Source organism: Scyliorhinus canicula, chromosome 17 (genome assembly GCF_902713615.1).
Source record: "Scyliorhinus canicula chromosome 17, sScyCan1.1, whole genome shotgun sequence".
Taxonomy (NCBI): Eukaryota; Metazoa; Chordata; class Chondrichthyes; order Carcharhiniformes; family Scyliorhinidae; genus Scyliorhinus; species Scyliorhinus canicula.
This window is the reverse complement of record NC_052162.1, coordinates 127842921-127870290: the sequence shown is the minus strand read 5'-3', so window position 1 is coordinate 127870290 and position 27370 is coordinate 127842921. Positions and strand designations below refer to the sequence as shown.

The window sequence follows — 27370 nt, the reverse complement described above, 5'->3', positions numbered from 1 at the left end:
GGGAGAGACGGGAGGCAGACAGAGGGAGAGAGACGGGGGTAGAGAGAGAGAGAGAGAGAGAGAGAGCTCGAGACCGGAGACAGAGAGAGAGAGAGAGGGATGGGAGACAGAAAGAGAGACGGGAGGTAGTGGGAGAATCGGGAGGCAGAGAAGGAGAGACGAGAGGCAGAGAGATGGATGGGAGGCAGAGAGATGGATGGGAAGCAGAGAGAGACTCGATGGGCCACTGTAGAGATTCTATGGTTCTATGGAGTGAGAGTGTGAGATAGTGTCAGTGTTTGAGGAGATAAAGACAGAGCGAGAAAGTGCGAAGCCAGCCTGTGAGACAGAGTGACGCAAATTGCAATTCTCCGTCACCACGACAGCAGTGTCAATGTGGTCCAGAACGAGCGTACAGGAAACACCATTTACATATCATTAGCGGGCTTGACCCGGTATTCTCTAGGCCTCCGCCATTCTCCACCTCCGATGGGCCGAATACCCAGTGGCCTGGCTAACTCAAACTTCAAATTTGTGAAACTGCCGTCGTGGCTAATGAGGGAGTGAGAGGTGGGGGGGACACGGAGAGGCGCGACTGTGGGCTGCCTGGTACTGGGGTGAGGTGGGGGCGACAGGGGAATGGGCCTCACCCCCCCCCCCCATGGGACTGGGGCGGTGTCCAGGTGTGATGATCGGAATACATTGCCCCTTTAAGAGGCTTGGAACCCTGGGGGACTCCGCCTCTGGCTACGCCCCCTGGGAAACAGTACTTAAGATGAGACTCCATTTTGCGAGCACACTTCTCATGGAGGCTGCCATTGTTCACTGCTTATTAAAGCCTTTGATTACTGACCTAACTTTCGTGTCGTAATTGAGAGTGCCTCACCAGGCATGGGCCGCCATTGTTGTGACCTGCAAGGCAGCCATCTTGCTGCGGACCCCACTGACCACCCACCGTAGCCCTGGTTCTGCAGAGTAACACCAGCCGTATGGGTGCCTCACCCCCCCCCCAGCTCCCTCCCTCCACAGCCAAACCTACAACAATCACCCACCACCACCGACCCGGCCGCCACCCACCAGCGGGCGTCACACGGCCCACTCAAGGACAGCGCCCACTGTAGCCCCTACGGAGGTGCTGGGCGGGGGCATCAGAGTGTACCACTGGCAAGGGCAGTGCCAGCTGACAGTACCCCAGGCATAAGGAACGGGCGCCAGGACCAGAGGTCCCCATGGTGCCGGGCACCGACGGGGCTAGGGGTACAGGGATTGGGGAGGGGAACACGAGGGAGCAGGGTTCGCAGTGTCAACCGGGGCCACTGTGTAGCACATTGCACCTGGTTGGGCCCGGGGATATACACCAATGCCAACATGTTGGCCTTTCACTCCCTGCAGACAATGGGTATTGGATTTCAACCAGCGATGCTGGTCGCCGCAGGCATGGGGGCTGCAGGCATGGGGGCTGCAGGCATGGGGGCTGCAGGCATGGGGGCTGCCCTGCGGCTGTACGAGCTGGAGCTGCCCCGAGGAGGAGGAAGCCGCAGCAGTGGAGTCTGCCCCAGAGGAACAGGAGGCAGCCGCCCAGGATGGAGAGCCAGCCGCCTAACAGACCGAGGAGGAGGAGGTGCCGAAGAAGCCCCACATGAGGCCTCGCGTGTCCTGGCAGTTCCTGTCATTCGAGGACCTGCCGGACTGGGCATGCCGCCAGAGACTCCGACTGAGCAGAGATAGTGCGACACATCTGCCAGATCATGGCGCATCTGGCACCGCGGGGGAATGGGGAGGACACCCGCACCCGTCAAGGTGGCCATCGCCCTGAACCCAAGTCCATGGGGGTCCTTCCAGGTGCCAAGTGGGGACTGTCCGGGATCTCAAATCCGCACAGGTGCATCTGCACCATCACGGAGGCCCTGTACACCCAGCTGGCACAATATATCCACCTCAATGTGGACCGAGCCCACCAGGGATGGCCAAGGCAGCGGGGTTCGCCACCACTGATGGGATGCCCCAGGTCCAGGTCAAAGGGCATGTCCCCCTACGAGCATCTGCAGATGACAGACCGTTCTACACAAACCGAAAGGGGTTCTACGTGATGAATGTGCAGCTGATATGTGACCATCAGGTGCGCATCGTTCACCTCTGCGGCCGGGCAGTCTGCACGACACCTTCACCCTGGCACACGTGACGATTCCTGACGTGTTTGAGACGCCCGCCCCCAGCTGGGGGGGGTTGGCTCCTGGGTGACAGGGGTTATCCACTGCTAATGACACCTGCCCGGAGGCCACAGACCCACACAGAGACCCCCTACAACAATGCCCATGCAGCCACCAGGGGCGGAAGATGCAATCTGGACCGCTCGGATCCCTGGGGTGGGGGGGGTGGGTGGCTTCCCCCCCCCCCCCACCCCCACTGTTCCTCTCTCTTGCCCAGGCGGGCCCACCCCTCACACCCATTTGACAGAGCACCGAGGCAGCTTGTAACAGTGTCAACAAGTGTTTGATGCCCGAATATTTATAGATACGCGTCCAAGCCCCTATCACTAAACTGTGCCAACTTAAATGTGGTCCACCTTCCTCACCCGACGCTGTGTCTAGCTGGCTCCCCAGATGGTACATCAGGAGGCAGCGTGCTGTGATTTCTGCCCTGTGACCTGGGGGCCGTCTTCTGGGGCGACCGGGCCTAGACGGGCCCGGCTGCTGCTCAGGTGTCCCAGGTGGCTTGGTGCCGCCCGGTGGTGCTGACTGGGACTGCGCCACATCAGCCACTGATTCTGCTACCACGTTCTGTGTCACATCAGGCAGTGACTCAGCCATCTCCCTCTGTGTCTGTGCCACGTTGGCTAGCTCCTGGGACAATGCCGCCGACGTTCCAACTGCGCGTACAGGATGCTCGCCGACAACCCCTCGTGTAGTCCCTGGCTCTGCGACTACATCTCCACCATCGATGGGACTGTCTGTTCCAGAAGCCCATCTGGACGGCAGCTAGTCCCTGGGATCGGCCTGCCCTCTGACCGTCCACCCCCTCGGGTGCTCCTACCTCCACCTGCTGCACCGGGTCAGCTGTGTGGGGCGCGCGCAGAATGTCCCAGGAGCCTCTTCACTGAAGTGCCCAACCGAGGTGAGTGTCTCTGGGATGACGGAGGGCGACGAGAATTACGTGTCGTCCTCTGACCCGAGCTCTAGGATGTCCAGAATCTCGGGTCGAGGGCTGGGGTCCGAGCTGCTGCGCTCTTCGCTGTTCGGCTCACGGGAAGGGCCGGGGGGGGGGACTCCGGCTGTGGCACTAGTTGGTTGTGCGGGGGACGCCAGAAGGACGCGCCCCATCTCCAGCAGCTCCTGCAAGACGCACGATCAGGCGATTTCTTGGGGGATTTCTTCGGGCCGCCGACCACGTACAGGGCCTTCTGCTCGGCCAGGTTAAGGGTCGCATGCCCAGAGGGTCCCCCCCCCCCCCCCAGTCCTGGGGCGGGGATGTGTGTGTGTGTGTGTGTGTGTGGGGTCAGAAAACGACAGTGTTCGACAATCCGACACATTCAGCCCAGGGCTGGCTAACTGGTAGCTTCAGTGGCCGGGTGGAGGGCCAACATGTGGGGCAGAGGGCAGCACGGTGGCACAGTGGGTTAGCACTGCTGCCTCACGGTGCCGAGGTCCCGGGTTCGATCCCGGCCCCGGGTCACTGGCCGTGTGCAGTTTGCACATTCTCCCCGTGTTTGAGTGGGTTTCGCCCCCACAGCCCAAAGATGTGCAGAGTAGGTGGATTGGCCGCGCTAAATTGCCCCTTAATTGGAAAAAATTAATTGGGTACTCTAAAATTATATTTAAAAAAACCAAACAAAACATGTGGTGCAGGGTCCTCCGGGTGGAGTGGTGTGTGTGTGTGTGGGACGGGGGTCGGTGCCAGGGGCACACTGTTGCCTACTCACCCTGGCCACCCTGAGGAGGTTGTGCAGTTCCTTCCTGCACTGCAGGCCGGTCCGGATGGTGTTGCCCATGGTGCTGACTGCCCCTGGCACCTGCACCCTGACATGGCGAACGGCGACGCCGGGGTCACGCACGCCTCTCCACAGCGTCTCGGAGGGTCTCCAGCTCGGCATCCGTAAATGGTGGCGCTGCTCTCCCCGCTGCCACCTTGTCGGCCGGGATGGGGTGTGCGAGGAGTGAAGTGTGTGTATATGTAGCTGCAGCTTGTCAGCCTCCAATCGCGAAACCGGCAACTCCGGCACCGTTTCTCAGTGCAATCGATTGTGTTCCATGCGGCGCCGGTCCTAGCCCCTTAACGACCACAATAACGACCAGAATCGGTCCACGTGCAGCGCCAGTTTTGTTTTCGTGGAGCTCCACTTAGTCTCAGGAACGGAGAATCTAGCCCAGGGTGTGAGAGAGACAGACAGATAGAGAGTGTGTGTGGGAGAGAATCAGAAATATACACAGTGTGAGAGAGACAGACAGATAGAGTGTGTGTGTGGGAGAGAATCAGAAATATACACAGTGTGAGAGAGACAGACAGATAGAGTGTGTGTGTGGGAGAGAATCAGAAATATACACAGTGTGAGAGAGACAGACAGATAGAGTGTGAGGCAGAGAATAAGAGACATACAGAGAGAGAGAGACAGACAGAGTGTGAGAGAGAGAGAGTCAGCGGGACAGACAGACAGTGTGAGAGAGAGAGAGACAGATAGAGAGTGTGAGAGAGAGAGAGAGACAGATAGAGAGTGTGTGAAGGAGAAACAGACAGACAGAGAGAAATAGAGATGGAGAAAGTATGAGGGAGAGAATCAGAGGGAGACAGAGTGTGTGAGAGAAACATACAGATATAGAGACAGTATGAGAGACAGAGAATCAGAGACACATACAGTGTGAAAGAGAGAGACGGACAGATAGAGAGATGGACAGAGACAGTATGAGAGACAGATAGAGAATACGAGGGAGAGAATCAGAGAGAGACAGATGGAATGAGTGAGGGAGAGACAGACAGACAGAGAGAGTGTGAAACAGAGAATCAGAGAGACATAGAGAGTGTGAGAGAGAGAGAGGCAGACAGATAGACATAGTGTGGGAGAGAGAATCAGAGACAGACCGACAGACGGAGCGTGACAGAGACTGGTAAATGGAGACTCAAAGTGAATAAACAATGTTTGACCTTTGGCCCGTTTACCCACACTGCCCTGCAACTCACCGCTGCCTTGCCAACTCCGTAAGCCACGTTGAAGACGTAGCGCAGGCCACCCAGTGAAGAGATGATGACGATCAGTCCCCGCTTTGCTTCGACCATCATCTGTGCCGCATATACCGAGCAGATATAGTGGCCCCTGCAGGACAAAGCAAGGTGAGGCAGGCATTGGACACTCTATGACCACCAGCAGTCTTTCCCCCTACCCACACACTTCCATCCAACAATCCTCATGACATCCCAATCTTCCATCTCCTCCATTATCTAGGGGGGGGGGGGGGGGGGGGGGGGGCGCAGGCGAGATGCCCTTGACACGGCTGACCATACCGGTCCTCCCCCCCCCCTCCAATGTCTCTCCGTTGCTGCCCGGCAGGGTGGGAGTACTCACGCCTGCTTCCGTCCTTATCCATCAAATCGTAGCCAGAGAATCATTTGCAATGGGTTCTCTTCCTGCTCCCATTACCTCTGGTGTTTCCCCATCCAAAAGGCAAGGTTTCCCCCACCCCCACCCTCCACCCATTTCTTCACCCAATTCATTTTTTCTAATTAAGGGGCAATTTATCCTGGCCAATCCACCTACCCTGCATATCTTTGGGTTGTGGGGGTGAAACCCACGCACACACGGAGAGAATGTGCAAACTCCACATGGACAGTGACCCAGAGCCGGGATCGAACCTGGGACTTCGGCGCCGAGATGCGGCAGTGCTAACCAATGCGCCACCGTGCTGCCCCTCCACCCATTTCTCATCTACACATTGCCCCTCTTCTGTGAAAGCACACAAGATAACGTGGGAGGGAATGAAGTCAAGAAAACAATGGCAGTTTAAAATATTTTTTAACTGCCCAAATATTCTTTTTTCCAATTAAGGGGCAATTTAGCATGGCCAATCCACCTATCCTGCACATCTTTTGGGTTACAGGGGTGAGACCCACGCAGACACGGGGAGAACGTGCAAACTCCACACGGACAGTGACCCAGAGCCGGGATCGAACCTGGGACCTCGGCGCCGTGAGGCAGCAATGCCCCGAAAACCAAGGTAGTTTTATGGGATTTGCGTTGTTAAATATTAGAATATTTAACATTAGAAATAAGATATGGTTAGGGTAGCACGGTGGCGCAGTGGTCAGCACTGCAGTCTCACGGCGCTGAGGTTCCAGGTTCGATCCCGGCTCTGGGTCACTGTCCGTGTGGAGTTTGCACATTCTCCCCGTGTTTGCGTGGGTTTCGCCCCCACAACCCAAAGATGTGCAGGGTAGGTGGATTGGCCACGCTAAATTGCCCCTTAATTGAAAAAAATGAATTGGGTACTCTAAATTTATTTTTAAAAAGAAATAAGATATGGTTTTAAGCGGGTTGAATATAGTGTTTCTGTGTGACTTAGGGTAAACCTGTAATTAGATTCATGCTGGACAAAGGTCTTTGTGCGTATGGGCATTTTGGCTTCAGTTCAAACTATGCTTCTATTGTGCTTAGAGAGGGTTACGGCATGAAAAGTAAACAAGCTGGCAGAAGCATAAAGTCTTTGCTTAGCAACCAGGGCGCCTTTAGGGGGGGGGGGGGAGGCTTTTTGAGCCAGCTTTTTAGCTGGATTACAATGCAGTTGGAGTTAGGAGGTCTCTCAGCTCTGCCAGAAGGGGGCTGCAGGGAGGCAGACTTCCCACAGAACCAGATAAAGTCCAGACAACCAGGGAGCTGGGACAAAAAGAATGTGCTGGGAAGACTGAAGTTGAGGGAGCAGAAGCCAAGAAGTCGAACAGGGCACTGCTCAGGAGGATTCAAGGGAAAAGCAGATAAATGCTTTTTGACTGAAGGAGACAGCTGCAGTACCCAGGTTTAAAGTGGGAAAACAAACTTCAGAGGTAAATCAAAAGTCTGGTGCCATCTTTATACAGTCTGGGAGTTCACTAGTTAAAGCAATTGTGAAGAGGTTCTGCAACAGTGCAGACAAGTAATCCTGAAGGGAGAGGAGTAAAACCTGGAAGCAAATCACTGGTGGAAGGAAGCAGGCGATGGAAAACATTGTTTGCAAAGAAGATTTGAAAGTCTGTGTTTTTGAAAGCCGGAGTTTAGTGATTCAAGGTGGCTCAAGGTATAAGAATCACCTGGGGGGATTTTGAGGAGAAATCCTCAGAAATTCACTTGGGTTCAGTGTTGGGGGGGTTGTGTCTGACCACATCCAGCCTGTCTGATTAAAGGGACTGTGTGTTACCGAGACCATTACAGCCTTAGATATACTTTGTAACCCGTGTTAACCTTCAAATCTGTGCATATTTGTGAAGCTGAGTGGGAGTAAAGGAGTATTGTATCATAAACAACTTATTCATGTTTAATAAATGTATTTTTTCTTGTTGTTAAAACTAATTAGCGGTCCTATTACTACGTTCCTCCACGTCTTCTAAGACAAAAGTAGAGGTTACGGGCTGGTTTTAGCTAAAAGCCAGCTAAATCGCTGGCTTTTAAAGCAGACCAAGCAGCACGGTTCGATTCCCGTACCAGCCTCCCTGGACAGGCGCCGGAATGTGGCGACTAGGGGCTTTTCACAGTAACTTCATTGAAGCCTACTCGTGACAATAAGCGATTTTCATTTTCATTTCATTCTTGCGCCATTCTGGAAAGCGAGGTACAGAGAGGCAGAGAGAGGTTCAGGAGCTTCGGGACCCCGGCAGCTGAAGGCACGACGCCGATGGAGTGCGATTAAAATCTATGGGGTGGGCCAGCACGGCGGCGCAGTGGTTAGCACTGCTGCCTCACGGCGCCGAGGTCCCAAGTTCGATCCCAGCTCTGGGTCACTGTCCGTGTGGAGTTTGCACATTCTCCCCATGTCAGCGTGGGTTTCGCCCCCACAACCCAAAAGATGTGTAGGGTAGGTGGATCGGTCACGCTAAATTGCCCCTTAATTGGAAAAATAGAATTGGGTACTCTATATCTAAAAAAAAAATCCATGGGGGGATGGGTGGTGCTCAGGAGACAAGAAAATTGGAAGAGCTCAGAGATCTTGGAGGGTCGTGGGAGCTCGAGGAGATTACAGAGATGGGTGGGGGAGGGAGGAGGGGAGGGAAGAGGGGAGGTGGGGGGGGTGGGGGGGGGGGGGGAAGGAGAAGACCATGAAGGGATTTGAAAACAAGGTGAATTTATTTTTTAAATGGAGGCATAGGGATATTTGGGAAGCAATAGTGTGAGGTGATGCATTTTGGAGAAAGTGTGAGGTGATGCATTTTGGGGAAAGTGTGAGGTGATGCATTTTGGGGAAAGTGTGAGGTGATGCCTTTTGAGGTGGACTAACAAGGCAAGGAAATACACACTGAATGATAGTACACTAAGAAGTACAGAGGAAGGTGTACAGAGCACACCCCACAAGGGCGAGGATGAGCTGATTCTTTGAAGGGGTAGAAGATGTGTGTGAACGTTGCCGCGGGGTGGAGGCGTGTGGTGGTATGGATATGAGCACTGCCATTGGTGCAGAGCACTGGCTTCCCATTGGCTCTGGCTGGTCATGTGCCTCTCGTCCGATTGGTTGGGACTAGTCATGTGACTGCTCTCTAATTGGTCGGGAGGCAAGTAGGCCCCGGCCTCCGAGGCAGGGTATAAGTACCCAGAGTTCCCGGCGGTCAGCCATTCTCTGTAGTCGACCACGGGGCTAACAACTAGCTGATTAAACCCACAGTTCGGATCCTAAATGTGTTTTGAGTCGAATTGATGGTACATCAGGGCACTAATCACATTCATATGTTTTGGTCCTGTCCAAAGCTTGGGGAGTACTGGAAGGAGGCGTTTAGGGTAATTTCCAAGGTGGTGCATGTGAAACTAGACCCGGGTCCCCGGGAGGCCATATTCGGGGTGTCGGACCAGCCGGGGTTGGAAACGGGGGTGCGGAGGCAGATATCGTAGCCTTCGCCTCGTTGATCGCCCGAAGGTGGATCCTGCTGGGATGGAGAGCGGCCTCTCCACCCTGTGCCCTGGCGTGGCGGGGGGACCTGTTGGAATACTTGCCCCTTGAGAAGGTTAAGTTTGAACTGAGGGGAAGCTCGGAGGGGTTCTACAATTCATGGGCATTATTCATTCTACACTTTCAAGAACTGGATAACATCGAACATTAGTTTGGGGAAGGGGGGAAGGAGGAGGGGGGCTGTGTATGTTGAATCCCTGATTACTTTTTGTCATTTGTTTATGGCAACATGCGGGCTGAGGTTTGGGGGTTGGTGGGAGGATGGGATCGTTGTTACTGATATGGGGTTTGATATATTTGTTGTTGATTATTGTTTGTTGTTGGGGGGGCTATAAATTTGGGAGAAAAATTGTGAAAATGGAGAATAAAAATTTTTTAAAAAAAGTACGGAGGAGCAGAGGGGCCTTGGTGTGCATGTCCATAGATCTCTGAAGGTAATAGGTCAGGGAGTTAAGGTAGTTAAAAAGGCCTATGCGATACTTGCCTTCAATTAGCTGACGCATAGATCGTAAGGGCAGGGAGGTTGTGATTTTGCTGTATAAAATGCCCATTAGGCCGCAGCTGGAGAGCTGTGAACCGTTCTGCTCACCACACGATAGGAAGGATGTGATTGCACAAGAGAGGGTGCAGAGGAGATTCACCAGGATGCTGCCTGAACTGGAGCGTTTCAGCGATGAAGAGAGGCTGGTTAGGGCTGGGGCTGTTCTCCTTGGAGAATAGAAGATTGAAGGGAGGGGGGACCTGATCGAGGTGGATAAAATCATGAGTGGCATAGATGGGAAGGAACTTTTCCCATAGTAGAGGGGGGTCAATAACCAGGGATGCATCGATTGTATGGTAGCAGGGGCAGCAGTTTTAAAGGGGGTTTGAGGAGAAACCCTTTTCACCCAGAGGCTGCTGGGAATCTGGAACTCGCTGCCTGAAAGGGCGGTGAAGACGGGAACCCTCACAACTTTTAAGAAACGTTTAAATGAGCCCTTGAAACGTCTCTGCGTACAAGGGCTAGGGACCAAGTGCTGGAAAATGGGATTAGAATAGATGGGTGCTTGAAAATGAAATGAAAAATGAAAATGGCTTATTGTCACGAGTAGGCTTCAAATGAAGTTATGTGAAAAGCCCCTAGTCACCACATTCCGGCGCCTGTCCGGGGAGGCTGGTGCGGGAATCGAACCGTGCTGCTGGCCTGCTTGGTCTGCTTTCAAAGCCAGCGATTTAGCCCTGTACAGACACGATGGGCTGAAGGGCCTCTTGCTGTGCTGTAAAACTCTAGGTAGGTCACTTGGGGGAGGGGAGGGTGATGGGATGAAAGTCAAAGCGGCACAGACGTGAGTGCTCGCCACCGCTAACCTCCCTAACCAGGTCTGGGCACTTCAACTTGAAAACTCGGCGTGGGGAAGGCTGTTAAAATGGGTGTTCATCACATTGATGGGTGGGTTGGTGGAGCACGGGGTAGGGGGTGGGGGGTGGGGCGGGGGGCTGGATCCCATCCATTATTCACTATACTCACCGCAGGCCGACGTTATTGATATCATCCCACAGCAATGGCGGAGTCTCCCAGAATTTTTTCCCCTGGCTATCAAGTATTGCCTGGGGAGCAAAAGAGAGGTTTAAACGAGGGAGCACTCCGCACAGACTGACATCCGGCCCACCTCCAATGCCCGCCAACCCCCCCTGAATGGGACAGGCTACATTTGAAGGTCCATTCCACGCGTTCTGGATTCTAGCCATTCATTCCCCCCCCCTCTTTTTTCATAGAATTTACAGTGCAGAAGGAGGCCATTCGGCCCATCGAGTCTGCACCGGCTCTTGGAAAGACCACCCTACCCAAGGTCAACACCTCCACCTAATCCCCATAACCCAGTAACCCCACCCAACACTAAGGGCAATTTTGGGCACTAAGGGCAATTTCTCATGGCCAATCCCCCTAACCGGCACATCTTTGGACTGTGGGAGGAAACCGGAGCACCCAGAGGAAACCCACGCACACACGGGGAGGATGTGCAGACTCCGCACAGACAGTGGCCCAAGCCGGAATCAAACCTGGGACCCTGGAGCTGTGAAGCGATTGTGCTATCCACAATGCTACCGTGCCGCCCCTTTCTGGTTCTGTTACCCCAGTGAATGCTTAATCACACCACTTAGTTCCTCCCTTGACCGTCGCAACTCGAGTCGTACATATGTAGGGCCCTTATCAATGAAAACATGTAGCTCCAGGGTCAGTTTGGTCTTCGCCCCCAAACTGGAGTGAGGGGGAGACGACAATTCACAGTGAGGCCCACAGCAAGAATACAGAGTAATGTTTCGATGGGGGGGGGGGGGGGGGGGGGGGTGTTTTGAGGGGAGGGCGGAATGTTTTGATGGGGGAAGGGGGATTGTTTTGACGTGGGGAGGGTGGAATTTTTTTTTTTAGGGAGAGGGCAGAGGAAACCATTAGATGGCATCCCCGTTCGGGGAGCCCGAACCCAACTCCTCGCCACAAAAATCAATTTGGTCTAGCGAAGACCGCGGCTGACCAGAGGTGGTGGAATGTTTTGATGGGGTAACGGGAGGGTTTTAATGGGGGAGGGATCCTGGCCCCTGCCCCCCCCACCCCTCTCACCCAGTGACTTTCTCCCCGACGTGCTGGTGGCAATCTCCCTACCTGGACTCCAGCATACGCGTTGTTGACCAAAATGTCCAGCCGGCCTTCCTGCTCCTGCTTGACCTGGTTGAAGAGTGAGCTGACCTGCTCATCGCTGGAGGAGTCGCACACCACGGGCACACAACTCCCTCCCCTTGCCTCCACCTGTGAAGAAATGGACAAAGGGAAAAGTGAGGCAATTTGCGTCCTGGGTGCCCTCTGCAGCTTGGGCATGCCATCTTCCCCACGTCCATCTACATGAAGGCACCACTGCGTTCCCTGCAGGCCCCTAGAGCTCGGCCACCTACCCTGTTGGGAGAAGGGTATGGTTTCTATGTGCACCTTCCCCTACTCCCTATTCTACTGACAACAGCGAGTAAAACTGCTTTTCTTCGCAGAATCTTACTGTACATAAAATAGCAGCCACGGCTGTTCAGTAGCAGCAATCATAGCATTTCTGTCCAGCCTCCCCATTTATCAAAGTAACAGGGCATTGTAAAATGGCCACCGTATTTGTCTCCATGGAATGCGTCGCCCTCCAAAATGGCCGCCACATTTGTCTGCGTGACATTTCCTGCACTACAAAATGGCCGTCAAGGTTGTGCATGTCAGCCACTGCATCACCAAAGTAATGGTGACCGTGAGAGCCATCATGGGTTGCCGTAAAAAAGATACATCTGGGGCGGCGCAGTGGGTTAGCCCTGCTGCCTCACGGTGCCGAGGACCCGGGTTCGATCCCGGCCCTGGGTCACTGTCCGTGTGGGGTTTGCACATTCTCCCCGTGTCTGCGTGGGTCTCAGCCCCGCAACCCGAAAAATGTGCAGGTTAGGTGGATTGGCCACGCTAAATTGCCCTATAATTGGGAAAAAAATAATTGGGTACGCTAAATTATAAAAAAGAATCCATCTGGTTCACTGATGTGCCCCTTTAGTGAAGTGAAATCTGCTATCCTTACCCGGTCTGGCTTACTTGTAACTCCAAACCGCCACCTCCTCTCCCTTCCCCACATCAATACGACTGACTCTTAACTCTTTCCCCCGCCCCCTCCAAAATGACCAAGCGGGCCTGTTCAGTCCAAGGGGGAAAATAGGGATGGGCAATAAATGCCGGGGCCCTGTCAGCAACACCCACCTGGGAGCGAGCGGTCAGGATCGGGAATGCGCTGCCCAAGAGCACAGGCAGAGGCGAGTTTCATCAAGGCTTTCAAGAGGGGAATCGGAATGTTATCGGGGAGAAGATGGGGTGTGGTAAATGGGGCTGGTTTAGCACAGTGGGCTAAACAGGTGGCGTGTAACGCAGAACAAGGCCAGCAATGCGGGTTCAATTCCCGTACCGGCCTCCCTGAACAGGCGCCGGAATGTGGCGACGAGGGGCTTTTCACAGTAACGTCACTGAAGTCTACTTGTGACAATAAGCGATTATTATTATTAAATGGTGACGCAGAGGCGGTGCTGAGAACAATGGGCCGAATGGCCTCCGTCTGCGCTGCGACCATGATACGATGACAGCACAGCTGATTGTGGCATCCTGCAGTGTGCAAATGGCTGTGGCCTTTCCCACATTGCAACCACTTCCAATGTGCCTCCCACTGGCCGTGAAACGCTTTGGGAGGCCACGGGGCCGCGTCACACTGGTTAGTTCCTTCGTGCCGCGCACGGCTGGCGCTCACTCTGCGTCTCTACCCGCAGGCGCCCCACCCTGCCTCCATCGCAACTCAGCCTCACCTCCTTGGCTGCCTTCTGCAGTGTATCCATGTTGCGTCCGGTGATGTAGACAGTGGCTCCGGCCTCTCCCAGCTGCAGCGCGATGCCTTTGCCGATGCCCCGGGAGGCACCGGTCACGATGCACACGTGGCCCAGCAGCGCCCGGGCCATGTTCCTGAGAGGGGGGGGGGAAAACAGATTTTCACTCAACACTGACGTGCTGCATGGTTCAGCCAGACACCCAGCTCATTCCCTCCCACAACACCTCAAACCACGTGGTACTGCCGATCAGGCACGTCAGTTGTTACTGTTGCTTCACAGCGCCAGGGTCCCAGGTTCGATTCCCGGCTTGGGTCACTGTCTGTGTGGAGTCTGCACGTTCTCCCCGTGTCTGCGTGAGTTTCCTCCGGATGCTCCGGTTTCCTCCCACAAGTCCCGAAAGACGTGCTGTTGGGTGAATTGGACATTCTGAATTCTCCCGCTGTGACCCGGACAGGCGCCGGAATGTGGCGACTGGGGGATTCTCACAGTAACTTCATTGCAGTGTTAATGTCAGCCTACTTGTGACAATAAAGATTATCATTCCACCATCCCCACAATTTATCTGGTTTGGTACAGCCCATCATTCCACTCACCCCCTGTCGCTTCAATGGTTTGATACAGACAAGCATTCCACCCACCCCTTCTTTACTTTCCAACCATTTAGGTGCAGCCCAGCTAATACCCTCAGCCTTTCAACTGGTTTGTTACTGTCCAAAAATCCCCCGTTAGACCGGTTTGGTACAGTCCAGCATTCCCCCTCCCATCCTCAAACTACGACTGGTTTGGTACTGTCCATCATCATTCCACCCCCCCCCCCCCCCCCCCCCCCCCCCGCATCCTAGTACCCTCACCCTTTGACCAGTTCGGTAATGTCCATCGTTCCCCACCCCCCCACCCTTCGTCCACTTTGGTCCTGGCTTGGCCATCATAAATCCTCCCCCTTAACGGGACATGGGCTGATGCCCTGGAGAGGGTAAGTTCTTCCTCCTCGTGTGCGCGGCTTAGCCTCATCCAATTCAAGGTGCTGCATAGGGCCCACATGACTGGGACGAGGATGAGTAGGTTCTTTGGGGGTGAAGATAGGTGTGTCAGGTGCTCGGGGAGTCCAGCGAACCATGCCCATATGTTCTGGGCATGCCCGGCATTGGAGGAGTTCTGGAAGGGGGTGGCGAGGACGGTGTCAAGGGTGGTGGGATCCAGGGTCAAGCCAGGATGGGGACACGCGATCTTTGGGGTTGGGGTAGAGCCGGGAGTGCAGGAGGCGAAAGAGGCCGGTGTGCTGGCCTTTGCGTCCCTAGTAGCCCGGCGAAGGATTTTGCTACAATGGAAGGACGCGAGGCCCCCAAGCGTGGAGACCTGGATCAATGACATGGCGGGCTTCATTAAGCTAGAGAAGGTCAAATTCGCCCTGAGAGGATCAGTACAAGGGTTCTTTAAACGGTGGCAACCTTTCCTCGACTTTCTGGCTCAACGATAGGGTACTGGGACAGTAGCAGCAGCAACCCGGGGGGGTGGGGGGGACGTTGATTATGTTGGCTTATTTTATTTAAATTTGATTTATTTAATTTTAATTTATGGTTAAGTTCTCTTGTTTGGTGGGTGGGGGGGGAGTGTGATACATGTGATGTTACGGTATGGGGGGAATTGTGGGTGTTATGGGGCTGTTAGTTGCATATTACTGCTTTTTGCTATACTTGTTATATTTTCTGTAAAAAATTCCAATTAAAATTATTTTAAAAAAAAAAATCCTCCCCTTCACACTTCAACCAATTTGGTACAGTCCATCATTTCACAACTTGTCCCCCCCACATTTCCACTGGTTTGGCACTGTCCAACATTGCTCCGCCCTTCCCCCCCCACACTGTCCAGTTTGGTACAGTCCATCATTCCGCACCCTCACACTTCAACCGATTTTGTACTGTCCTTAATAGAATTTACAGTGCAGAAGGAGGCCATTCGGCCCATCGAGTCTGCACCGGCTCTTGGAAAGACCACCCTACCCAAGGTCAACACCTCCACCCTATCCCCATAACCCCGCCCAACACTAAGGGCAATTTTGGACGCTAAGGGCAATTTATCATGGCCAATCCACCTAACGTGCACATCTTTGGACTGTGGGAGGAAACCGGAGCACCCGGAGGAAACCCACGCAGACACGGGGAGGATGTGCAGACTCTGCACAGACAGCGACCCAAGCCGGGAATCGAACCTGGGACCCTGGAGCTGTGAAGCAATTGTGCTAACCACTATGCTACCGTGCTGGCCCTTAATCTTAAGCCTCCCCTCACACTTCGACCAGTTTGGTAGAGTCCATACCCTGCCCCCCCATCCCCTCCGACTGCTTTGGTACTGTCCATCATTCCACCACCACCACCCCCCCCACACACTTTGGTACTGTCCATCATTTTCACCCTGCCCCCCCCCGTAATAAACCACTGTATTGTATTATACCTGCTGTATGAAACATGCCTGGGCTTGCCCTGCTGACTCTGCCTGTGGTTCCTCCCCTTGGGCTCTGGTATAACGGTAACCTCCGGCCCTACCTTCAGTCTGGGGCCTGCAGGTATCTTTAAGCTAATTAAAGCCACAGTTTCACTCTCAACTCGTCCTCTGTCGTTATTGATGGTACATCCCCACCTCACACTTTGACTGGTTTTGTCCTTCATTTCTCCACGCCCCCCCCCCCCCCCCCCCCCCCCCCCCCGAACGGTTCGATAGTGTCCACCATCCCCACCCCCGACAGTTTCCTGTAACCTCCGACCCCCCCCCCTCAACCTCAGCAGCCTGGGTGTTGCCCAACGGGTTACCCCATACCCACTCCCCCCCCACCAACCTGTGCCTCCCGCTGACGCCCTGGGTCACATTTATCTGCGAAAAGTCACACAGCTCACCTCCAGCAATCAGCGTACGGAACAATCGGGCCTTGCTTTCTCCGTCTCTGCTTGTATCGGACTTGTGCCCTTTAACACGCACTGCAGCTTTCCACACCACCACCCTGGCAACCAGCACTGATAAAGCTCTGGGATGAAGCAATCTGACACACTGAGCCACTGTTGCAGTTTCCTGTTGTTCTTCTCCCGCCCGCCCACAGCCCTCCCTTGCTCACCTGTGCGGCAGCAGGACTTACTGCTGAATACAAGCAGGAAGCGCTGGGAAAGTTCAGCAGGTCCGGCAGCATCTGCGGAGTGAGAGGGAAACAAGAGTCAGCATCGCACGCCCTCCCGACTCTCCCGTCAAGAGGTTCCGTCAAGCGGGTTGACGCCGGGCCTTGCAGCACGTGACCGAGAAACCCTGCACAGGGTGGCATGTCAGGCAAAAGCTCGCACCGGGACACGAAAGGGCAGATGACCAAAAACGCCCGGTCAAAAAGATTAATTTTGAGGAGCATCTTAAAAGGAGGGGCGAGGGCAGCACGGTGGCACAGTGGGTTAGCCATGCTGCCTCACGGCGCCGAGGTCCCAGGTTCAATCCCGGCTCTGGGTCACTGTCCGTGTGGAGTTTGCACATTCTCCCCGTGTTTGCGTGGGTTTCGCCCCCACAAAGATGTGCAGGGTAGGTGGATTGGCCACGCTGTTGCTAACTGTGATTTTACTTGATTTGCTGTTTAATGACCTTGCTCTAGAGTCGCCAGGTATCTTTATATCACCACGAGGTTCAAGTGCTGATCAATAACTCAATACACCAGTTAGTAAGTTTCAAATCAAAACACATTTATTATATACACAGTCAATCACTACTCATGCATAAAACACTACTTACTAGACTATCTCTAACACTAAAAGGCCTGTACTTAGCTTTGGAAAGGCCCACCAGGTCAGGGAACTGGCCTTTCGTTCGCTTCTGAGTCTGCAGGCTTCAAAGCTGGTATGGACTAGTAGCTAGGAGCGCCTATCTCGTAGCGTGCGTTGACTGGACACTTGGTTGGTGCAGCTGCTAGGCAAGTTGAGAGTCACGATCAAGAGTTCTTTGAGAGCTGCCAAGAAGGACGAACTGAACGTGGGGGCTCTGTTTTATAGCCCCCAGGGGTTTCGCCCCCTTTTGGGAGGACCCCGTACCTGGTTCCAATTGATTGGACTAAGTCCCAATCGTTTTAATCGATTTCTCCAATACGGGAGCTGTTCCCTGATCGCTGGGCGGTTCCTATGTGTCCATTGACCTTCCTTTGTCCTGGCACCCACTGGCGCCGGGGAGTCTGGTTTGGTCTCGATTACTTTAGTGTATCCAATTGTTCCTGGGGATCGCTCATTAATATGCAGATAGTTGCTGGTTTCAGTTCTGTCTGGGTTTCTGCAAGTCTTAATACACATGAAACCTTGTATCTGCTTGTTTCCCTGTGCCTGACTGAATTTCCCTGCATTCTTAGCGGACCTCCATTTTGGAATCGGGAAGTGGCAAACCCAGGTGGCTACAACGCTAAATTGCCCCTTAATTGCAAAAACAAATGAATTGGGTACTCTAAAATTTATATAAAACAACATTTAAAAAAAGGAGGGGAGAGAGAGGGAGAGGAAACAAGTTTAGGGAGGGAATTCCAAAACTCGCAGGACCCCAGGCAGCTGAAAGCAGGGCTGCCAATGGCGGAGCAGTTAAAATCCGGGGGAGTGGGTGGATGCTCGAGGGGCCGGAATTGGAGTTACAGGGATTGGGGTTACGGGGATAGGACGGGGGAGTGGGCCTAGGTAGGGTGCTCTTTCTGAGGGTCGGTGCAGATGCAATGGGCCAAATGGCCTCTCCTCGCAACTGTTGAAGTGAGCGTAGAGACTCGTGGGGGCTAGAAGAGATTCCAGAGATTGGAAGGGGAACACTGTGAAGAATTTGAATTGAATTTGATTTGTCACGTGTACCGAGGTACAGTGAAAAGTATTGTTCTGCGTACAGTCCAGACAGATCGTTCCATACATGAAAAAACATAGGACATACATAAATACACAGACACAGGCATTGGGTGAAGCACACGGAGTGTAGTAGAGAAGATGTGTGAAGAGATCAGTTCAGTCCATAAGAGGGTCGTTTAGGAGTCTGGTGACAGCGGGGAAGAAGCTGTTTTTGAGTCTGTTTGTCGGTGTTCTCAGACTTCTGTATCTCTTGCCCGATGGAAGAAGTTGGAAAAGCGAGTAAGCTGGGTGGGAGGGGTCTTTGATTATGCTGCCCGCTTTCCCCAGGCAGCAGGAGGTAAAGAGTCAATGGATGGGAGGCAGGTTTGTGTGATGGACTGGGCTGTGTTCACAACTCTTTGAAGTTTCTTGCGGTCCTGGGCTGTGCAGTTGCCATAGCAGGCTGTGATGCAGCCGGATAGGATGCTTTCTATGGTGCATCTGTAAAAGTTGGTAAGAGTCAATGTGGACATGCCAAATTTCCTTTGTTTCCTGAGAGTATAGGCACTGTTGTGCTTTCTTGGTCGTAGCATCGACGTCGGTGGACCAGGACAGATTGTTGGTGATGGGCACACCTCAGAATTTGAAGCTGTCAACTATCTCTGCCTCGTCACCATTGATGCAGACAGGGTGTGTACGATACTTCGCTTCCTGAAGTCAAGTTTTGCTGATGTTGAGGGAGAGATTGTTGTCGTTACACCAAGCCACTAGATTCTCTATCTCCCTCCTGTACTCTGACTCATCATTGTTCGGGATCCGACCCACTACGGCCGTGTCATCAACAAACTTGTAGATGGAGTTTGACAGGGGCGAAAGCTGGTGTTTGGTCCCTTTATCTAAGGGACGATATCCCGGCATTGGAGGCTGTCCAGAGAAGGTTCACCAGGTTGATCCCATGTTGGGAGGGATTTTCTTACGAGGAGAGGTTGAGTAGGTTGGGGCCTGTCCTCATTGGAGTTTAGCAGAATGAGAGGCGACCTTATTGAGAGACAGGATTCTCAGGGGGCTCGACAGGGTCGATGCTGAGAGGATGTTTCCTCTTGTGGGAGAGCCTAGGACCAGAGGGCAGAATCTCAGTCGAGCCTTGCTGATGAAAGCAAGGTAGAGGGATAAATCTTGTTCCCAAACATTTCTCTTGTTTGTAAATGGTCTCCACCTTTAAGAAAGGGCAGACTTGCGTCGGAGGCGGTAGAGCGATGATCCACTAGTTCAGACCCTGGGATGAGGGGGGGGGGGTCTGTACTCTGGTGAGAGGCTGAGTAAATTGCCACCTCTATTCTCTGTGTGGTTTAGAAGGAAGAGAGATGATCTTGTGGAGGCCTAGGAGATTCTGAAGGGAGTTTGATAGGGGAGAAAGCTGAGAGATTGTTTCCCCTGCTTGGGGAATCTAAAACACAGTGCCCGGAAGGGGGGGGGGCACAGTCTCGGGATGAGAAGGCAGCCATTTTGGGACTGAGCTCAGGAAGCTGCCATTTTGGGAGAGTGGCGGCCATTTTGGGACTGAGCTGAGGAGAAATTTTGTCACTTGGAGGGTTGTGGAGTTTGGAATTCTCCGCCCCATCAGGGTTGTCGACACTCCATCGTTGAATGCGTTTAAAGCTGTGATGGATAGATTTCTGGTCTCTTTCAGGGGAAGACGAGGGAAACTGGAGTCAAAGCCCCCCCGAGATCAGTCTATCTTTTGTCTGTTCACTGTAGGTCTGCCAGGACAGACACCTCACTTCAGGCTACACTCGGTCTGCTTTTGAGCATTGTCCTTTTAAGCTTTCCCGGTGACGCTCGAGGAGCAAGGTGTCCCTCGACACGCTGTCAGTATCCTCGGTCACCGTTGTGTTTTTGCTTAACGTGATATTTCTGTGCGCCCAGAAATTACTTCTCTCAAAGGGCTGTGAATCTGTGGATTCACTCCCCCAACGTGCAGTAGATGCTGGGACACTGAGTAAATGAACAAGGAGTCCTTGTTCACGATTCTCTCAAGGTTAACGTGCAGGTTCAGTCGGCAGTTAGGAAGGCAAATGCAATGTTAGCATTCATGTCGAGAGGGCTGGAATACAAGGGCAAGCATGTACTTCTGAGGCTGTATAAGGCTCTGGTCAGACCCCATTTGGAGTATTGTGAGCAGGTTTGGGCCCCGTATCTAAGGAAGGATGTGTTGGCCTTAGAAAGGGTCCACAGGAGGTTCACAAGAATGATCCCTGGAATGAAGAGCTTGTCATATGAGGAAGGTTGAGGACTCTGGGTCTGTACTCGTTGGAGTTTAGAAGGATGAGGGGGTTTCTTATTGAAACTTACAGGATACTGCGAGGCCTGGATAGAGTGGACGTGGAGAGGATGTTTCCACTTGGAGGAAAAACTAGAACCAGAGGGCACCATCTCAGACTGAAGGGACGATGCTTTAAAACAGAGATGAGGAATTTCTTCAGCCAGAGGGTGGTGAATCTGTGGAACTCTTTGCCGCAGAAGCCAAATCACTGAGTGTCTTTAAGACAGAGATAGATAGGTTCTTGATTAATCAGGGGTTATGGGGAGAAGGCAGGAGAATGGGGATGAGAGAAATATCAGCCATGATTGAATGGCGGAGCTGACTCGATGGGCCGAGTGGCCTAATTCTGCTCCTATGTCTTATGGTCTGATGGACAGATTTTTAATTAGTAATGGGTTGGAGGGCATCGCGGTGGCCTAGTGGTTAGCACTGCGGCCTCACGGCGCAGAGGTCCCAGGTTCGATCCTGACTCTGGGTCACTGTCCGTGTGGAGTTTGCACATTCTCCCCGTGGGTTTTGTGTGGGTTTCGCCCCCACCCAGTAATGGGTTGGACGGTTTTAGAGAACAGGCAGGAAAGTGGAGTTGAGGCCGATTGAATGGCGGAGCGAGCTCTGAATTGCCAACTCTCACTCCTAGTTCTTATGATCTTACTGATTGGTGGAGCAGGTTCGGGGGGCTGAATGGCATCTACCCCTAATTTGTATGTATGTATGTGCATTTGTATGACGTCTATTTAATTCTTTTTTTTAAAATAATTTTTATTCAAGTTTTCACAAATTTTCACCAACAAAAAGACAAGAAATAAGAACAAACCCACCCCGCCCCCGCCGTATACACAAATAATAAATTAACAGAAATAATTAACATGCCCAATCAAGAAAAACAAACAAACCCTTCCCAGCCCCCCACCCATCCCAAACTCCCATTCCCCCCCTCCCTCCCCCTGACCATCACCTAACGCTCCGCCAGGAAGTCTAGAAACGGTTGCCACCGCCTGAAGAACCCTTGCACCGATCCCCTTAAGGCAAATTTGACCCTCTCCAATTTGATGAACCCCGCCATATCGTTGACCCAGGATTCCACGCCTGGGGGCCTCGCATCCTTCCACTGAAGAAGAATCCTCCGCCGGGCTACCAGGGACGCAAAGGCCAGAATACCGGCCTCTTTCACCTCCTGCACTCCCGGCTCCTCTGCCACCCCAAATATTGCGAGCCCCCAGCCCGGCTCAACCCTGGAACCAACCACCCTCGACACCGTCTCCGCGACGCCCCTCCAAATGTCCTCCAGCGCTGGGCATGCCCAGAACATGTGGGTGTAGTTTGCTGGGCTCCCTGAGCACCTGACACATCTGTCCTCTCTCCCAAAGAACCGGCTCAGCCGGTCATGTGCGCCCTATGCAGCACCTTGAATTGTATTAAGCTGAGCCTCGCGCAAGAGGAGGAGGAATTCACCCTCCCCAGGGCATCCGGCCCCGTTCCCCTCATCGATCTCCTCACCCAACTCCTCCTCCCACTTACCCTTCAGCTCCTCCACCGAGGCCTCCTCCTCCTCCTGCATCACCTGATACGTTGCCCAGATCCTCCCCTCTCCAACCCACGTCCCCGAAAGCACCCTGCCCTGAACCCCTCGTGGCGGCAACAGTGGGAACTCCACCACCTGCCGCCTAACCATCGCCTTTACCTGCATGTATCTGAAGGTGTTCCCCGGGGGGAGGCCGAACCTCCCCTCCAGCTCGCCCAGGCTCGCGAACTTCCCATCCGCAAACAGGTCCCCCATCCTTCTAATACCTGCCCTGTGCCAACTCAGAAACCCTCCGTTCATTCTTCCCGGGACAAACCGGTGGTTCCCCCGTATCGGGTCCCACACTGAGGCCCCCATCTCCCCCCTGTGCCGCCTCCATTGCCCCCAAATTTTGAGGGTAGCCGCCACCACCGGACTCGTGGTATACCTCGTTGGAGGAAGTGGCAGCGGCGCCGTCACCAGCGCCTCCAGGCTCGTGCCCACACAGGACACCGCCTCCAACCTCTTCCATGCCGCCCCCTCCATCACCCACTTGCGTATCATCGCCACATTGGCGGCCCAGTAATACCCACAGAGGTTAGGCAGCGCCAACTACCCCTATCCCTGCTCCGCTCCAGGAACACCCTTCTCATCCTCGGGGACTTCTGCGCCCACACAAACCCCATGACGCTCCTATTGACCCGCCTGAAAAAGGCCTTCGGGATAAGGATGGGGAGGCACTGGAACAGGAACAGAAACCTCGGGAGCACAGTCAACTTGACTGACTGCACCCTACCCGCCAGGGAGAGTGGCAGCATGTCCCACCTCTTAAACTCCTCCTCCATTTGCTCCACCAGCCTCGTGAGGTTAAGCTTATACAAGGCCTCCCAGCTCCTAGCCACCTGAACCCCCAGGTACCTGAAACTCCTCTCCGCCCGTTTTAACGGGAGCTCACCATTCCCCCTCTCCTGGTCCCCTGGGTGCACTACGAACAGCTCACGCTTCCCCATGTTGAGCTTATACCCGGAGAAATCCCCGAACTCCCCAAGGATCCCCATCACCTCCGGCATTCCCCCACCGGGTCCGCCACGTATAAGAGCAGGTCATCCGCATAAAGCGACAGCCGATGCTCCCCCCCGCACTAACCCCCTCCAGTTCCTCAACTCCCTCAACGCTATGGCCAGGGGTTCGATCGCCAGTGCAAAGAGCAGGGGGGACGGGGACACCCCTGCCTCGTCCCCCGGTGCAGCCGGAAATACTCTGACCTCCTTCTGTTCGTGGCCACACTCGCCACCGGGGCCTCGTATAGCAGCCTCACCCACCTGACGAACCCCTCCCCAAACCCGAACCTTTTCAGCACCTCCCACAGGTACCCCCATTCCACCCTATCGAATGCCTTCTCCGCATCCATCGCCACCACTACCTCCACCTCCCCTTCTACCGCCGACATCATTATAACATTCAAATGCCTCCGTACATTAGCCTTCAACTGCCTCCCCTTCACGAACCCCGTCTGATCCTCTTGTATGACCTGCAGCACACAGTCCTCTATCCTCATGGCCAAAATCTTTGCCAGCAACTTTGCAACTACATTTAGGAGTGAGATCGGCCTATATGACCCACACTGTAGGGGATCCTTGTCCCGCTTCAGGATCAGGGAAATCAGCACCCTAGACATCGTCGGGGGCAGAGCCCCCCCTTCCCTTGCCTCGTTGAATGTCCTTACCAACAACGGGCCCAGCAGGTCCGAATACTTATTGTAAAATTCAACCGGGAACCCATCCGGCCTCGGTGCCTTCCCCGTCTGCATGTTCCCTGTCCCTCTGACCAAATCCTCCAACCCAACCGGCGCCCCCAACCCCGCCACCTGCCCCTCCTCCACCCTCGGAAACCTCAGCCGGTCCAGGAAGCGACCCATCCCTCCCTCCTCCCCAGGGGACTCAGACCGGTACAGTTCCTTGTACAAGTCCCTGAAGACCCCATTGATACCCACCGCACTTCGCACCGTGCCCCCTCTTCCATCCCTAACTCCCCCGATCTCCCTAACTGCCTCTCGCTTCCGAAGCTGGTGTGCCAGCATCCGGCTCGCCTTTTCTCCGTATTCATATACCGCCCCTTGCGCCCTCCTCCACTGCGCCTCCGCCTTCCTGGTGGTCAACAAATCGAACTCAGCCTGGAGGCTATGTCGCTAAGTAATCCCTCCTCCGGGGCCTCCGCGTACCTCCTGTCCACCCTCACCATCTCCCCCACCAACCTCTCCCTCTTCTCCCATTTCTCGTGTGCCCTAATGGAGATCAGCTCTCCGCCTTCAGCGCCTCCCAGACCACCCTAACTTCCACCCCATTATCGTTCGTCTCCAGGTACCTCTCTATACACCTCCGGACCCGCCCGCTCACCTCCTCATCCGCCAGCAACCCCACCTCTAGGCGCCACAGCGGGCGCTGGTCCCTCTCCTCCCCCAACTCGAGGTCCACCCAATGCGGAGCATGATCAGAGATGGCTATCGCCGAGTACCCCGTATCCTCCACTCTCGGAATCAGCGCCCTGCTCATGACAAAAAAAGTCAGTGCGGGAGTAGGCCTTGTGGCAATGGGAGAAGAATGAAAATTCCCTGGCCCCCGGCCTCGCAAACCTCCATGGGTCCACCCCTTCCATCTGGTCCATGAACCCCCTCAGCACCTTGGCCGCTACCGGCTTCCTACCCGTCCTAGACCTAGAGCGATCCAGTGCCGGATCCAGCACCGTGTTGAAATCGCCCCCCCATTACCAGGTCTCCTGTCTCCAGGTCCGGGGTCCGACCCAGCATACGGCGCACGTGCCCCGCATCGTCCCAATTCGGGGCGTATACATTGACCAACACCACCCGCTCCCCCTGCCCTAATGGCTGCGACAACGGACATCACGCAACAATCGCCAAGCAGGAATGTTCCCTTCCAGTCGGGGAACACTTCAGCAGTCAAGGGCATTCAGCCTCTGATCTTCGGGTAAGTGTTCTCCCAGGCAGGCCTTCAGGACGCGCGACAACGCAGAATCGCCGAGCAGAAACTTAGAGCCAAGTTCCGCACACACGAGTACGGCCTCAACCGGGATCTTGGATTCATGTCGCATTAAATTCACCCCATACCATCTGGCCTGGGCTTGCGAAATCCTAGCAACTGTCCTGGCCTGAGACAATTTACACCTCTTTAACCTGTGATTATCCCTCTCTCCAGTTGTCCTGTCTGGACTTGTAAAGACCTAATTACCTGCAAGGACTCGCGTTCAAAGTATTGTCTTGCATCTTTGTCTATATATATATTTTTTTAAATTTAGAGTACCCAATTATTTATTTTCCAATTAAGGGGCAATTTAGCGTGGCCAATCCACCTACTCTGCACATCTTTGGGTTGTGGGGGCGAGACCCACGCAGACACGGGGAGAACCGGGGCTTGTTTAGCTCACTGAACTAAATCGCTGGCTTTTAAAGCAGACCAAGCAGGCCAGCATCACGGTTCGATTTCCGTACCAGCCTCCCCGGACAGGCGCCGGAATGTGGCGACTAGGGGCTTTTCACAGTAACTTCATTGAAGCCTACTCGTGACAATAAGCAATTTTCATTTCAATATGCAAACGCCACACGGACAGTGAGCCAGAGCCGCGATCGAACCTGGGGACCTCGGCGCAGTGAGGCAGCAGTGCTAACCCACGGCGCCGCCCTGACTTTGTCTATATATGTGGTAGTGGAACCCACCTCTTCATTCACCTGAGGAAGGAGCAACGCTCCGAAAGCTAGTGATTCAAAACACACCTGGTGTTGTGAGACTTCTTACTGCAATTAAAGGATGAGAGTGCACACATGTACTGGGCGTGCCCATTTATCACTTTAAACCCCCACACCCTCAATCCCTGCACCAGCAGCTCAGATACCCACCAACAAAATGTCCGCCCTCGTCGCCCCCTTCAGGACCGTCGCTCAGCCGGGTGGACTGCGACTGTGCGGGGCCGGGAGGGGAGGATACGACCAATCAAAATCCCTCCCCCCGACTCTCCAATCAGCGCTCCCTCCTCCAGCCAATCGCAGTCACAGTCGGAGGCGGGACGGCCAATCGGAATCGCCGGTGGGGGGCGTTCAGCCAATCTAAACGACGCGCAGCCCTGCAGGCGCGACCAATCAGAGCCGGGGCTGGAGGCAGCTCAGCCAATCGGGCGAAAGAAAAAGAAATCAGGGCCGAGCACGCTGGGATACCGGAGGGCCAGCCTGGGAGGTTATCAGGGTGGGACATGGTCTCAGAGACGCCGGGATCGTGGCTTGGCCATCTTGGTAAAGGCGGCGTGAGTGCGCGCTTGACCGCCATCTTGGGCAGGGCGCGCGTCCTGGCAAAGGAGGGCGAGGTCGCCATCTTTGTAAAGGAGCGACTGGGCTAGTCGCCCCCCTCTTCCATTGATGCCTTCTGTCGCCACCTTGGTAAAGGGATGGTGATCCAGGTGGAGCATCAAACCTGGTTCCACGTTCCTCTTGATTGACCCTTCAGCCTTGTGGATGGCCTGTCGGTACCACCACCACCTTCGCAGATGAGACAGCTCTCCACACCCCAGCTCTCAGGGGGTCAATTGAATCTCTTCCCCAATCCCCCCCCCCCGCCCCCAAATTGGCTAACGATGGAGGTTTGAACCTTCACACCCATCCAACGTTCAGCCTTGCGTGGGCCGTCACAACCCTGCAGCCATCCATCTGATGCCCGTAGATTGGTGGGACGGTTCCAGCGCAGGAGGGGGCTATTCGCCCGTCAAGCAGCAAGCAGGCCCACCGCTTTGCCACGTCAGCATCTTGGCTCCCCCACTGCATCCTCCCCTCCCTTTCCCCCGTAATCTCCATACCTTCACCCATTGGAGGCCCAAGTGATCACTGATCCACGGTTTCAATAATAAACCACTGTGCTGCGAGATGATAAAGGTTATCCGTGATGTACTTTCTGCAGTGGAATGTGCGCATCGTTCGTGGGTCATCTGCTGCGGGTGTTTCTTATTGCTCCAATTTAATTCCTGATCAAGCACCACCGCCACTCTCAGATGAACACATGAATTAGGAGCTGAAGTAGAGGCTATTTGCCTCCTCCAGCCTGCTCCTTCAATTGATACAAGGGCTGATCGGTTTGTAACCTCGACTTCCATATTCCCGCCTTATCCCCCCCCCCCCAAAATAATCTTTCATCCCCTCTATAACTGAAGGATAATTTCCCCAGTGGGTGGCATGGTAGCACAGTGGTTAGCACTGTCCCGGGTTCGATTCCCAGCT

At 54.2% G+C, this 27370-nt stretch overlaps 1 protein-coding gene across 5 annotated transcripts; it reads right to left on the bottom strand.

Moving 5' to 3' along the window:
• Window positions 1–5010: 5010 nt before the first annotated feature.
• Window positions 5011–26088, bottom strand: dhrs1 (dehydrogenase/reductase (SDR family) member 1). Of its 5 annotated transcripts, none has more exons than XM_038775054.1 (6): window positions 26006–26088; window positions 16349–16635; window positions 13437–13590; window positions 11734–11877; window positions 10600–10679; window positions 5015–5284 (listed from the first exon to the last, which is right to left on the bottom strand). In XM_038775054.1, exons 3-6 carry the CDS (start codon window positions 13584–13586, stop codon window positions 5041–5043), a joined length of 618 nt encoding a protein of 205 aa, XP_038630982.1. In that variant the 5' UTR covers window positions 13587–13590; window positions 16349–16635; window positions 26006–26088; the 3' UTR covers window positions 5015–5040. The 5 variants fall into 5 exon arrangements, with proteins under 5 accessions (XP_038630985.1, XP_038630987.1, XP_038630982.1 ...); XM_038775056.1 differs by lacking the exon at window positions 26006–26088 and adding an exon at window positions 25826–25995; XM_038775055.1 differs by lacking the exon at window positions 26006–26088 and adding an exon at window positions 25883–25995.
• Between the last annotated feature and the right edge of the window lie 1282 nt (window positions 26089–27370).

What these genes read in the sequence shown, in the direction of transcription:
- dhrs1 (XM_038775054.1), bottom strand. Translation starts at nt 13,586, where the DNA reads ATGGCCCGGGCGCTGCTGGGCCACGTGTGCATCGTGACCGGTGCCTCC. An exon ending in TGCAGAAGGCAGCCAAGGAG is followed by an intron (nt 11,878 to 13,436) that starts GTGAGGCTGAGT and finishes ATTTCTTCACAG; the next exon opens with GTGGAGGCAAGGGGAGGGAG. An exon ending in ACGCGTATGCTGGAGTCCAG is followed by an intron (nt 10,680 to 11,733) that starts GTAGGGAGATTG and finishes TTTGCTCCCCAG; the next exon opens with GCAATACTTGATAGCCAGGG.